This window comes from Capricornis sumatraensis, chromosome 19, assembly GCF_032405125.1.
Source record: "Capricornis sumatraensis isolate serow.1 chromosome 19, serow.2, whole genome shotgun sequence".
NCBI lineage: Eukaryota > Metazoa > Chordata > Mammalia > Artiodactyla > Bovidae > Capricornis > Capricornis sumatraensis.
In genome coordinates, this window is record NC_091087.1 from 54,746,744 (window position 1) to 54,759,511 (window position 12,768).

At 35.6% G+C, this 12,768-nt stretch overlaps 1 protein-coding gene across 1 annotated transcript in view; it reads left to right on the top strand.

The window, feature by feature from the left end:
• The window catches only part of MIPOL1 (mirror-image polydactyly 1), a 295,160-nt gene that overhangs the window by 183,095 nt on the left and 99,297 nt on the right, over nucleotides 1-12,768 (top strand). Inside the window, exon 10 of the mRNA XM_068991389.1 lies at nucleotides 8,863-8,957. Within this exon, the coding sequence (XP_068847490.1) occupies nucleotides 8,863-8,957 (95 nt within the window). The remainder of the gene's footprint in view (nucleotides 1-8,862; nucleotides 8,958-12,768) is intronic.

The window sequence follows — 12,768 nt, forward strand, 5'->3', positions numbered from 1 at the left end:
CGGGGCTGGTGCAATGGGATGACCCAGAGGGATGGGATGGGGAGGGAGGTGGGAGGGGGGTTCAGGATGGGGACCACATGTACACCCGTGGCGGATTCATGTTAATGTATGGCAAAACCAATACAATATTGTAAAGTAAAAAAAAAAAATACAGCCATGCTTGTTTATTTATATATTGTCTATGGTGGCTTTCACTCTCCAACAATAATTAAGTAGCTGTAACACAATCTTTACAGTTCACATTTTTTAAATGTTTAAGAACTGTAGTTCTTGACAACCATTCTCTTGATGGCCACATGGCTTGAACTTGTACTTTAAGCCCAATTCCTTCTCACCTTATTGACCTGTTACTTTATACAGTGCTATTCCTTTACTGACGTAGTTCTTTCCACAGTAACTTCACATCAGAGTTCACCAGTTGTTATTGTGCAGTTTATATATTTATTCACTTTGATATGACTATATTTTATGGGAATTTATTTTATCATTGTATCGTAATCCTGTGAGATGTGATATTATGCTTATTTTACCAAAAAGAAAATAGAGGTTCACAGGCTGTAACTTACTCATTCATAGAACTAATTGCTGGAAGTGAATCCCAAGTTTATTCTTACTCAGTGTTCTGTGCTATCTTTCTGGTGTACTTCTCTCTACCCTTCCTTTCTCGGCTTCATGGTTCCTTCTCACTGCTCATAGATCACTCTCTGCCTGCGTATATTTTTATTTCTGCTTCCATTTCAAACCATAGATCAGTAGACAGTGCATTATGACTGCTTTTGAGTCTAGATGCTGATAATGCTTGGTCTAAGAAATTTGACATGAGGACAAAAGATAACCTCTGAGGAATAACCTTTGAAAGAGCAATGCACGCCAATAATATACTGCTGTAATCGCAGTCTTCTTATCAAGGGGAGATGTAATTAAAATCAGTCATTTGTATCTTTCTAATATAGTAGCTTCTAATTTTTTAGATATCCTTTTGCAGTGTCTCTTTACGAGCTTCTTAAGCTACTGAGATTAAAGAGTCAAATACTGGAATGGTCATACTTACATTGTTTGAGCAATTGTGCAATCAGACATATTGTTTGAAAATCTCTAATTAGGTACCTTACAGATGTGTTTAATAACATAGCACAGTTCGTATATTTGTACTTACTCTGTAAAATACTTATATTAAAACAGTTAACATATATATTAATTGCTTGTTAAAAATAAGCAATATTTTTTGGATAGTTTTATGCTAATTCAAACTTCTAACCAGCCATGAAACCTTAAACAGTTCCCAAATGTTTCTCTAAACATATTGTATAATGTTAGCAACAATTTCCTCACCTATAAAAGTAGAGGACTATATTACCTCTGAAATCCTTTTCAGGATTTGGTTCTATGATTTGATTTGTACTGTATGTTTCTTTCTTTAGTAGATATCATACATAAGGTAGATGCCGCTGTTCTCCGTTTATGGAGATTTCTATTTTATGATCTTGGAGCTACCAAAGAAAGGTGTAACTGTATCAGACTATTACTATCAAAAACACATTCAAAACCAAACATAAAAAGATTTTAAAGTAAGATAAAAGTGGTTTCTCCACAATATCCATACAAATATTGTTCACTGATGTGAATAGTGTAGTCTTTTTTTTGTGATTCTACATTACTAGATAAAACTAAGGAAATAATGTAGTTAATTTCTGAAGAGTAGCAGTAATAGTACATACAAATGGTTGTCCTGTTTAGATGGTATTGTTCAAGACAGATACAGTTTAAGAATAATGAGATAATTATAAGATTAACCTAACATTAATTAACCAACATGTTTTCAGTCACTTAAATAAGTTAAGAACAAGGTGAATAAGTTCTGGAGAAATGCTAATGTACAGAATAGTAACAATACCATATTATATATTTGAAAGTTGCTAGGAGAGTAAATCTTAAAACTTCTCATCACAGGGGAAAAAAAAATGTGATCATGTGAGGTGATGGATGTTAACTTACTGTGTTATTTATTTTGCAGTATGTATATATAGGACTTCCCTCAGCTCAATTGGTTAAAAAAAAAAAATCTGCCTGCAGTACAGGAGTCCAGGGTTTGATTCCTGGGTTGGAAAGATTCCCTGGAGAAGGAAATGGCAACCCATTCCAATATTCTTGCCTGGAGAATCCCATGGGCAGAGGAGCCTGGCGGGCTATAGCTCACGGGGTTGCAAGAGTTGGACACAACTTAGCGACTAAACCACCATCGTGTGTGTATATGTGTGTGTGTGTATATATATATATATATATAAAATCATGATGTTGTACACCTAAAATTAATATAATGTTATATGTCAGTTATAGCTTTAAAACAAAGAGAAAAGCTATCCCACACACAGCCCAGAATGCTAGTATGTTGAGGTTTAAGGGAGAAATATGTATTTTGTTCCAAATAGGCTTGAATATGTGCTTGAGTTCTATCAGTCACTAGCTCTGTTATACTTACAAGCTGATTAATGTTCATGGACCTCAGTTTAATCATCTGTAAAATAGGGGTACTGGGAATTATCTCACTGATTTGTGAATATAGTTGTTGTTCAGTCGCTAAGTCATGTGTGACGCTTTGCAACCCCATGAACTGCAGCACACCAGGTTTCCCTGTCCTTCACTCACTCCTGGAGCTTGCTCAAACTCATGTCCATTGAGTCAGTGATGCCATCCAAACATCTCATCTTTTACCCCCTTCTCCTCTTGCCTTCAATCTTTCCCACCATCAGGGTCTTTTCCAGTGAGTTGGCTCTTCATGTCAGGTGACCAAAGTATTGCAGCTTCAGCTTCAGCATCAGTCGTTACAATGAATATTCAGGGTCGATGTCCTTTAGAATTGACTGGTTTGATCTCCTTGCAGTCCAGGGACTCTCAAGAGAATCTTCTCAAGAACCACCATTCAGAAGCCTCAGTTTGGCACTCAGTCTTCTTTATGGTCCCGCCTCTCACATCTGTACCTGACTACTGGAAAAAACATAGCTTTCAATAAACTGGCCTTTGTCAGCAAAGTGATGTCTCTGCTTTTTAATATGCTGTCTAGGTTTGTAATAGTTTTTCTTCCAAGGAGCAAGCATCTTTTAATTTCATGGCCATAGTCACTGTCCACAGTGATTTTCGAGCCCAAGAAAATGAAATCTGTCACTGTTTCCACTTTTTCCCCGTCTATTTGCCATGAAGTAATGGGACCAGATATCATGGTCTTAATTTTTTGAATGTTGAATTTTAAGCCAGCTTTTTCACTCTCTTTCACTTTCATCAAGAGGCTCTTTAGTTCCTCTTTGCTTTCTTCCATTAGAGTGGTATCGTCTGCATATCTGAGGTTGTTGATATTTCTCCTGGTAATCTTGATTCCAGCTTGTGCTTCATCCAGCCTGGCATTTCAAATATTCAGCACAATGTCCAACCCATAGAAGGCATTCAACAAATGGCATTGCTACTGTGGTTAACCACAGATGGTTTTTGTTTTTGTTTTTTATGGAAATCTAGTTGATTTACAATGTTCTGGTAAATCCTGCTGTGTAGCAAAATGATTCATATATATACACACACACACACACACACACACACATGCTCACAAACACATTCTTTTTTATATTCAGTACATTGAATATAATTCTCTGTGCTATACAATAGGACCTTGTTGTTTATTGATGCTCTATATTTAACAGTTTGCATCTGCTAACCCCAAACTCCCACTCAGTCCCTCCCCGCCCCACTCTTGGCAACCACAAGTCTGTTTTCTGTGTCTGTGAGTCTGTTTCTGTTTCATAGATAAGTTTGTGTATGTCCTATTACACGTTCCACGTATAAGTGATGTGGTATTATGGTATTTGTCTTTCTCTTTCTGATTTACTTTACTTAGTGTGATAATCTCTAGTTCCATCCATGTTGCTACAAATGGCGTTATTTTGTTCTGTTTTATGACTGAGTAGTATTGCATTGTATTATACATGTGTGCCCCACCATTGTCTTTTATTCATCTGTTGATGGACATTTAGGTTTCCATGTTTTGGCTATGGTGAATAGTGCTGCTTTGAACATGTGTCTTTTTGAATTATAGTTTTATCTGGGTATATGCCCAGGAGTAGGATTGCTGGATCATATGTCAACTCTCTTTTTAGTTTTTAGAGGAATCTCCATATTGTTGTCCATAATGGTTAGACCAGTTTACATTCCCACCAACAGTGTAAGAGGATTCCCTTTTCTCCACACCCTCTCCAGTATTTGTTATTTGTAGACTTTTTAATGGTGGTCCCATCTGACCAATGTGAGGTGATACCTCATTGTGGTTTTGATTTGCATTTCTCTGATAATTAGCAATGTTGAGCATCTTTTCATATGCCTGTTGGTCATCTGTATGTCTTCTTTGGAGAAATGCCTATTTATTTCTGCCCATTTTTTGATTGAATTGTTTGGTATTTTTTTGTTGTTGAGTTGTATAAGTTGTTTGTGTATTTTGAAAATGAATCCTTTGTCTGTTACATTGTTTGCAAATATTTTCTCCCATTCTATCGGTTGTATTTTCATTTTGCATATGGTTTCCTTTGCTGAAGCACAGATGTTTTTAAGTTTTATCAATTTAAGCAGCATGTTTGGCAGTTTCTTTATAATGTATATAACTTAATAGAGTACATAAGTTTTAAAGTATATAAATACACACGCTTATCATGGGACCCAGCAATTCCACTCCATGGTGTTTACCTAAGTAAGAGAAATGAAAGCATATTTCCACAAAATTATCTATAAACAAATGTTTATAGCAGCTTTATTAAAACTACCAAAAACTGGAAACAATCCAACTGTCCATCAACTGGTGAATGAATATACAGATTATAGTACATCCATGCAGTGGAGTACTGCTCAGTGATACAGAGGAATGAACTACTAATCCATGTCATAATGTGAATGAATCTTTAAAAGCATTAAGTAAAAGGAGCCAAATTCAAAAGGCTGTCGACTATATAATATTTATATGATGTTCTAGAAATGGGAAGACTATAGCAGTAAAAATAAAAAATCACATCACTGGTTGCCAAGAATTACATGTAAAGAAAGGACATTGATTGCAGTATTGCACAAGGGAACATTTTGGGATAATGAAAATATTCTGTGTCTTGATTGTCATTGTTATAACAGAACTTGATAAACTTGTGAAAATTTATACAACTGTACACCAAAAAATGGGTGAATTTTTACTTTGCCTCAGTTATAGCTCAAATAGCCTACCTAAAAAATTCATGTATGTATATATTTATATATGTTATGAATGTTTTACTTGGATAAAATTTTTACCTGAAAATGTAAGTTTAAAAAAAAGTTATACTTTTGTACAATGTTTGCCTAAATCTATGACCATGTAATCGTCCCTTGTTATCCAGAGGAGATTGGTTCTAGGAGCCCCACAGATACCAAAATCTGCAGTGTTCAAGTTCCTTAATTGGCCCTCCAGTATCTGCATATATGGAACCTGTGGATAGGGAAGGCCAGCAATACTTAGAAATTTTGACTCACTGTAGGCTTTGCTCAAAAATATATTTAAAGTGTATGTTCAAGTTTAGAAATGTATAAACAATCAGATATATTATCTGTAAGTACATAACTATATTGTAAAAGTATAAAATACTCTTGAAAATGATGAACCCAAATTCATGGAAATGTTTCACTTTGAGGTTGGAGGGAAGGAAGGAAATGTGATTAATGAGTGCAACACATGGGTTGGGATAAAAGATTTCCTTTTTAATAAAAAGCAAAATAGCAAAACTTCTTTTAAATCTAAAACAAAGTTTTTAATAGTATGTAAAGATACCATCAATATTGTAAATAGATTTATTTGGTTGTAGATATATATATATGCTTGTATATATATTTCTAGAAGGATATACAACAAACAGGTAACTTGAAATCTCAGAATATTTGTAGTTTGAAGATTAGGGGTGGGAGATTGACAAGTAATTACCAAAAATACGGGAAATATGATGCCAGAGACATAGGAAAAAATATCTTGTTTGCTTATTTTTATTGTTTTGGGGATTACATATATTTTTGACTTGCTATGTGATGGAAAGAATCAACATGACTGAGTAACTAACACTTTCACTTTTCTTTCAATAATGAAACTAGGAAATGCAATAGGTATAAACAGTGCATGTAAATTAATTAAATTTTCTTATATTGTTTATACTCTTAGTGACCCCATGGACTGTAGCCCACCAAGCTCCTCTGTCCGTGGAATTCTCCAGACAAGAATACTGGAGTGGATAGTCTAGTATCCCCTTCTCCAGGGGATCTTCCCAACCCAGGGATCGAACCCAGGTCTCCTGCTTGCAGGCAAATTCTTTACCTTCTGAGCCACCAGGGACATTACATTGCATATACCATAAATCCAACTCAAAGTAGCCTATGCAAAAAAAGAAAAAACTCATATGTCCAAGAAATGAATCTGGATCTGTCTGGTGTACAGGGATCCAGGATACAAATGATGTCATCAAGGTTCAGTTTTCTTCTGGGGCTATCAGGATGGACTACTCTGTTTGAACAATCTAGACCCTATAGGGATGCCCCCAGTGGTCCAGTGGCTGGGACTCCACATGCCCAATGCAGGGGACCTGGGTTCAATCCCTGGTCAGGAACTGGATCCCACATGCTGCAACTAGGAGCTTGCATGCCACAGCTAAAACATCCTGTGTGCCAAAGCTTAAAAAAAAAGATCCCTCATGTCGCAATGAAGGTCAAAGATCCCGCGTGCTGCAACTAAGACCGGCACAACTAACTAAATAAATAAATATTTTTAAAAAAATTCTAGATCATATATACTTGAGTACCTGAGGTAGTGGGGAAGGAAGTTCATCCTAGCCGCCAAACAGGATCACTGTGCCATAAGGTATTGGTATTTACTCACCCCTAAAAAGTTGACCAGATAAATGTGTATCTGATAAAGTAGCAGAAGGAGCTTGTAAGGCCAGAGGTTTATAATAGCTTTGAACATAGTCTCCAGTGCCTAGATATAAGATCAGGCATTTGGAAGTAATAAATCAAATGGGTTGCTATGAATCAACACCAAATCTTCATGGTGAACTGAGTGTAGGAAGAGGAATAAAATGTTCATTTTTACCCAAAGCAAGGGAATTTATGTACAGTTCTCACAACCCATTTTCACTGCAGAAATTTCTTAGGCATAATCTTTGTTATGCCTTTTTCTTGCTACAACATTGCTGGTTTTGTTTTTTGCTTTGTGTTTGGGTTTGTTTTTTGGTTTTCTGAAGAAGTACCGGGTACAAAAGCTTAAAAATAATCATCTCAGGTTCTTAACACTGTCCCATTGTTATTTATCGAATTCTCAATTACCTGTCAAATAGTTGATATCTCTTAAATTACATGAAACAGGATGTCTGATGTTTTGTAAGTTGAATGTGAAATATTTTGGGGGCGATTCTTTTTGGTTTCTTATTAATCACAGTGCGTATTCGGTCATGCAAGTTACCCTTTCGATTACATTTTATAGTATACTGAAAATTAGCAAAGCTGTTAATTTTTGGCATCAAGAAACAGCTTTAAATGGTCTTTTAAAAATAATTTTTGAGACTGTTTCATCCATAATTCTAGAATGTGACATGTTAAAGCAAGCACTTGAACATCTTAAATCTAATTAAAAGTAACTCTTTGTTAGGATTTGCTAGTGCAGATAGCTAGTTAATTTGGTGCTTAATTTTTTATATAAAATTTTAAACTGCTATTTGTTATAATTCTGCATTATTAAAATAGAAAAGTGGCACTGTTTAATGTTTATTTATATTACACTCATTAATTTTCCTATGATCAGATTTCACAATTTATCTTGTGACTTCATTCTTATGCAAGAAAATAATTTCAGTAAAATCATATGAGTTAAGCAAAATTAATGAATTTCGTTCAACCTCCAACTTTTGATTACTTTTTAATTATTACCTTTAGTGCAGTTTGTGACATGTATGATAACAATTTGCTTCATGTTATCTATCAAACACATTTAAAGTAAAAGACAGCCTTTTTCATGCAAATTAAACTTTAAATAAGCAAAATTAAAGTGTGACTTACCAGTACCATACTTTAAAAGGCAGGTTGATAACTTTTATTGACTATGCTGGAAATTTTGGGAATGATGTTTGGAAGGTACAATTCTTTTAAAATTACTATTGAACTCTATTGAAAAACTGCTTAAGACTCTTTAAAATTTGACTATTTTAAGCCAAGATGAACAATAGCAACCCTTGAGTAAAATATCTCCAACATTCAAAATTACTGCCATTCTCCCTTTAGAGATTTTTTTTTTCCTGCAGAAAAGGAATTGAAGAGGTTAAGTCATATCTGTAAAAATCAGGTTGTAGTCTTGTGCAATATTTTCATGTTAAATATCAAAGATGGCTTAACATATTTAGAATTTTCTGAGTTTCTATTAATAAAGTTAAAAGAAAATCTAGTGATCAGGCAGTGGAGCCACATAAAATTTATATGTGAAACAGCCATTGTGCTTATCTCTATTCTAGATAATGCTCTGAACCCATGTTCCACATTCTGAATTCTGTGTGTAAAGTTAAACATTGCAGAAAGGCATATATCTGATGATACAGATGAATAAGATTGAAGTTTAGTAATGAGCAAAGTTGGTAAATTAAATATGTTCATGTCTTTAATATTTCTGTTATTAATATAATTGAATTATTTTGTGGGAAATTATGAACCACTACTAAAAATATTGATGGGTTTTTAAACTCCCAGAAATTAAAGACTTCTATTCATACTATAGTAGTGTATTTAAAGGTACCCAACTGCTAGTAAATTCCTTAAAATGTTAATTACTTGCAGGCAAAGTTGTTAACTATGCAACAAGCCAGAGAAACCGCAGTTCAGCAGTACAAAAAACTGGAAGAAGAAATCCAGACACTTCGAGTTTACTACAGGTAAAATTCTTTCTATCCTGGGCATAAAAAAATGTTACTTTAGAAAATGTTTCTACCCAGTTTTATAGTGGTGAATGAGGAAATACCTCAGTGAAATTTAACATTATACACTTAAGACATTTTTGTAATTTTAAAATGATTCAGGCATAAAATATTTATTATTCTACCTTGTTTCCTTTTGGTATTGGGTAAAGTTTAAATTGAGACTCCCATTATAAAATGGGAATTATAAAGTTTACGTAACTCTTAACCAGTTGTCTAAATGGAGCCTGCTTACCTCTTGAATTATTTGCTCATCTAAATGGCACCTCTGAAATGAAGGCATATATTTTAAAAATAGTACATGAATACCAGTAATAACAGCCTTTCAACTATCACAGTATGAGAAGTTTCTAAAGAAATTCCACTAAAGGATTTTTAAGACTAATTTAATTTATGCTCCAAGATTAGTTGTAAAATTAATTCAGTAGGTCACACTGGCATTTTTTAATGAATAGAGATAGAATAGAAAATGTCAAGAGTGAGGTAAGGGTAAATATTGTTTTGTGACATTTTTGTTTCAGTTTTGTGTTGTGTGTGAGAAAGAAGATTGTGTCTTGAGCTACATGTAAAATATATTTTTTCACGGTGAATCATAGGTTTTTTTTATAAAAGGTTTGAAAATGATGTACAAGGCACTGCATATTTTTAAATACTTATGAAGTTTAAAAATACTCAAGTATGAAATGGAAGAACTCACTAACTAGAGCTGTAGGTTATTAAAAGGTTTTTTAAAAATTTTGATCTCCTCAAAATAATGTTCAGTGCATAAAATTCAGTTAAATCAAAATCAGTTTTATTGAAATAAAATTATGAAGGTATTACATCGTGATATATTAATGCACTAATACCTTAAATAACTATCTAACAGCAAGTCTATTAAAAACTGTAATTTTGAAGTAGTGATAACTATAAATAATATTTTGAAGATGACTGCAAACACTGAAATGTGACCTGAAAATACCAGTGGTTTCTATGGGCTCAAAGTCTCAAGAACCACTAATAATACTACTGAAGATGTTGCCTGTGTTCATAATCGTAAGAAATACTGTATTTACATGAAGAGTGAAAAATAAAGATTAAAAAATTTTTCCCATCCTCATGTTAAGAATCCATGCTTTGAAACAGTGTTATTTGATGCAAATACTAATTGGTTATTGTTATAGGTTGAACTGTGTCCCTCACAAAAATATATTGACGTCTTAACCTCTAGTACCTTGGAATGTGCTCTTATTTGGGTCTAAATAAGGTGTTTAACCAGAGAAGGCAATGGCACTCCACTTCAGTACTCTTGCCTGGAAAATCCCGTGGACGGAGGAGCCTGGTAGGCTGCAGTCCATGGGGTCGCTAAGGGTTGGACATGACTAAGCGACTTCACTTTTCACTTTCATGCATTGGAGAAGGAAATGGCAACCCACTCCAGTGTTCTTGCCTGGAGAATCCCAGGGATGGGGGAGCCTGGTGGACTGCCGTCTATGGGGTTGCACAGAATCGGACACAACTGAAGTGACTTAGCAGCAGCAAGGTGTTTAACAGAGCTAATCAAGTTAAAATGAGATCATTAGCATGGGCTCTAACCCAATATGACTGAAGTTTTTATAAAAAGTAGAAAATTAGCCACAAAGACACAGGCATAGAGGGAAGACTATGTGAAGACCCGGGACAAACACGGCCTTGTGCCTGGGAAGACGTGAAGTATCTACAAGCAAATGAATACCAAGGATTGGAAGCAAATGCCCAAAGCCAGAATAGGCACCAGGAGCATTCTCCTTTACAGCCTTCATGGAAGACACAATCCAGCTGAAACCGTGATTTTGGACTTGTAGCCTCCAGAACTGTGAGACAAAAAATTTCTGTTGTTTTAAGCCCCCTAGTTTGGGTACTTTGTTACAGCAGCTCAGGAAACTAATACAGTTACCAAATTCCAAGTACGTTTGGTTAATGACTGACCATAGGGAATCATTTGCTTGCAATTAGAATTAGTAGGTATGTGGGCAAGCAGAACCCTGGTAATAGTTGAAGATGGCGAATCCTATTTTTTTTTTTTTAAGAGCATGAATATAACAGTCTTTCCTCCCAGGTGGCGCCTCTGGTAAAGAACCTGCCTGCCAAGGCAAGAGACATAAGAGATGCCGGTTTGATCCCTGGTTGGGAAGATCCCCTGGAGAGTCCCCATGGACAGAGGAGCCTGGCGGGCTACAGTCCATAGGGTCACAAAGAGTTGGGCACAACTGAAGCAACTTAGTACACACTTGTATATTTTACAGTAGTGGATTCTCAGCTGTAATTACGCAATAGCATCACTTGAGGAGCCTCTAAAAATCCTGATCCCCATCCCATCCAAAACTGATTACTTCAGAGTCCCTTGGAGTAAGACTCTGCTTTGGTGTGTTTAAAGCTCCTTAGAAATTCCCATGTGCAGCCAAGTTTGAAGGCTGCCAGTTTAGATGCACACTTCAGTTGGCTGCATTAAGTTAGGGTTACTTCTTGGGAGAATAACAGAAGCCTTTATTAAGACTTATGAATACTGTGTGGTTTGTGCTTAGACCTTGGCTGTTGGGATATGGTATTAAGTCTTTTCACCCCATTGATAGGGAGAGTTTTTATGGCACCTTCTCCTGCCATGAGATAGGTTAGCAGGTGTTCTGTCGTTAAAGTGACAGTGTCCAAGAATGCTGAGGGTGATGTGCTAATCTTGCATAAGTTGACCTTACTTACTGAAAAACAAACCTTGATACTCCTTCTCTTTGCTGAATTGCAGAGGATTACTGAAAGATTTTTGAAAATTATGTGGATTAAACATTTATCTTTCAAAGACTTTTTAAAATCTACATGAATCTAACAGCTACATAACCTCTTTTAAATAGTTAACAATTATTGGCTCAAAGATAAGCTTCACAAAGACCCCTCTCACTGCTACTTTTTTTTTAATTGCTGATAATGTAGTAAAGCTACAGAGATTTGCAGTTAGACAGCCCTGCCTTTTATAACCTTATATAAATGAACCTCTCCAAGACCATTTTCATTTTATAAAACGAGAATTATAGTACCTACCACATAGAGATTTTGTGTTGTTTTGTTTTTCATGGCCAGGCCACACAGCTTACAGGATCTTAGTTCCCTGACCAGGGATCAAACCCAGGCCCTCATCAGTGAAAACACAGAGTTCTAACCACTGGACCACCAGGGAATTTTCTGAAATTGTTATAAGTACTTGCAACCCTTCACACAGTGTTTGGCTGATTATTAGTGTTCAACCAATGTTAAATTAAGAAAACTAAGATCATAGCATCTGGTCCTATCACTTCATGGGAAATAGATGGGGAAACAGTAGAAACAGTGTCAGACTTTATTTTGGGGGGCTCCAAAATCATTGTAGATGGTGACTACAGCCATGAAATTAAAAGATGCTTTACTCCTTGGAAGGAAAGTTATGACCAACCTAGATAGCATATTGAAAAGCAGAGACATTACTTTGCCAACAAAGGTCCGTCTAGTCAAGGTTATGGTTTTTCCAGTAGTCATGTATGGATGTGAGAGTTGGACTGTGAAGAAAGCTGAGCGTCGAAGAATTGATGCTTTTGAACTGTGGTGGTAGAGAAGACTCTTGAGAGTCCTTTGGACTGCAAGGAGATCCAACCAATCCATTCTAAAGGAGATCAGTCCTGGGTGTTCTTTGAAAGGAATGATGGTAAAGCTGAAACTCCAGTACTTTGGCCACCTCATGCGAAGAGTTGACTCATTGGAAAAGACTCTGATGCTGGGAGGGATT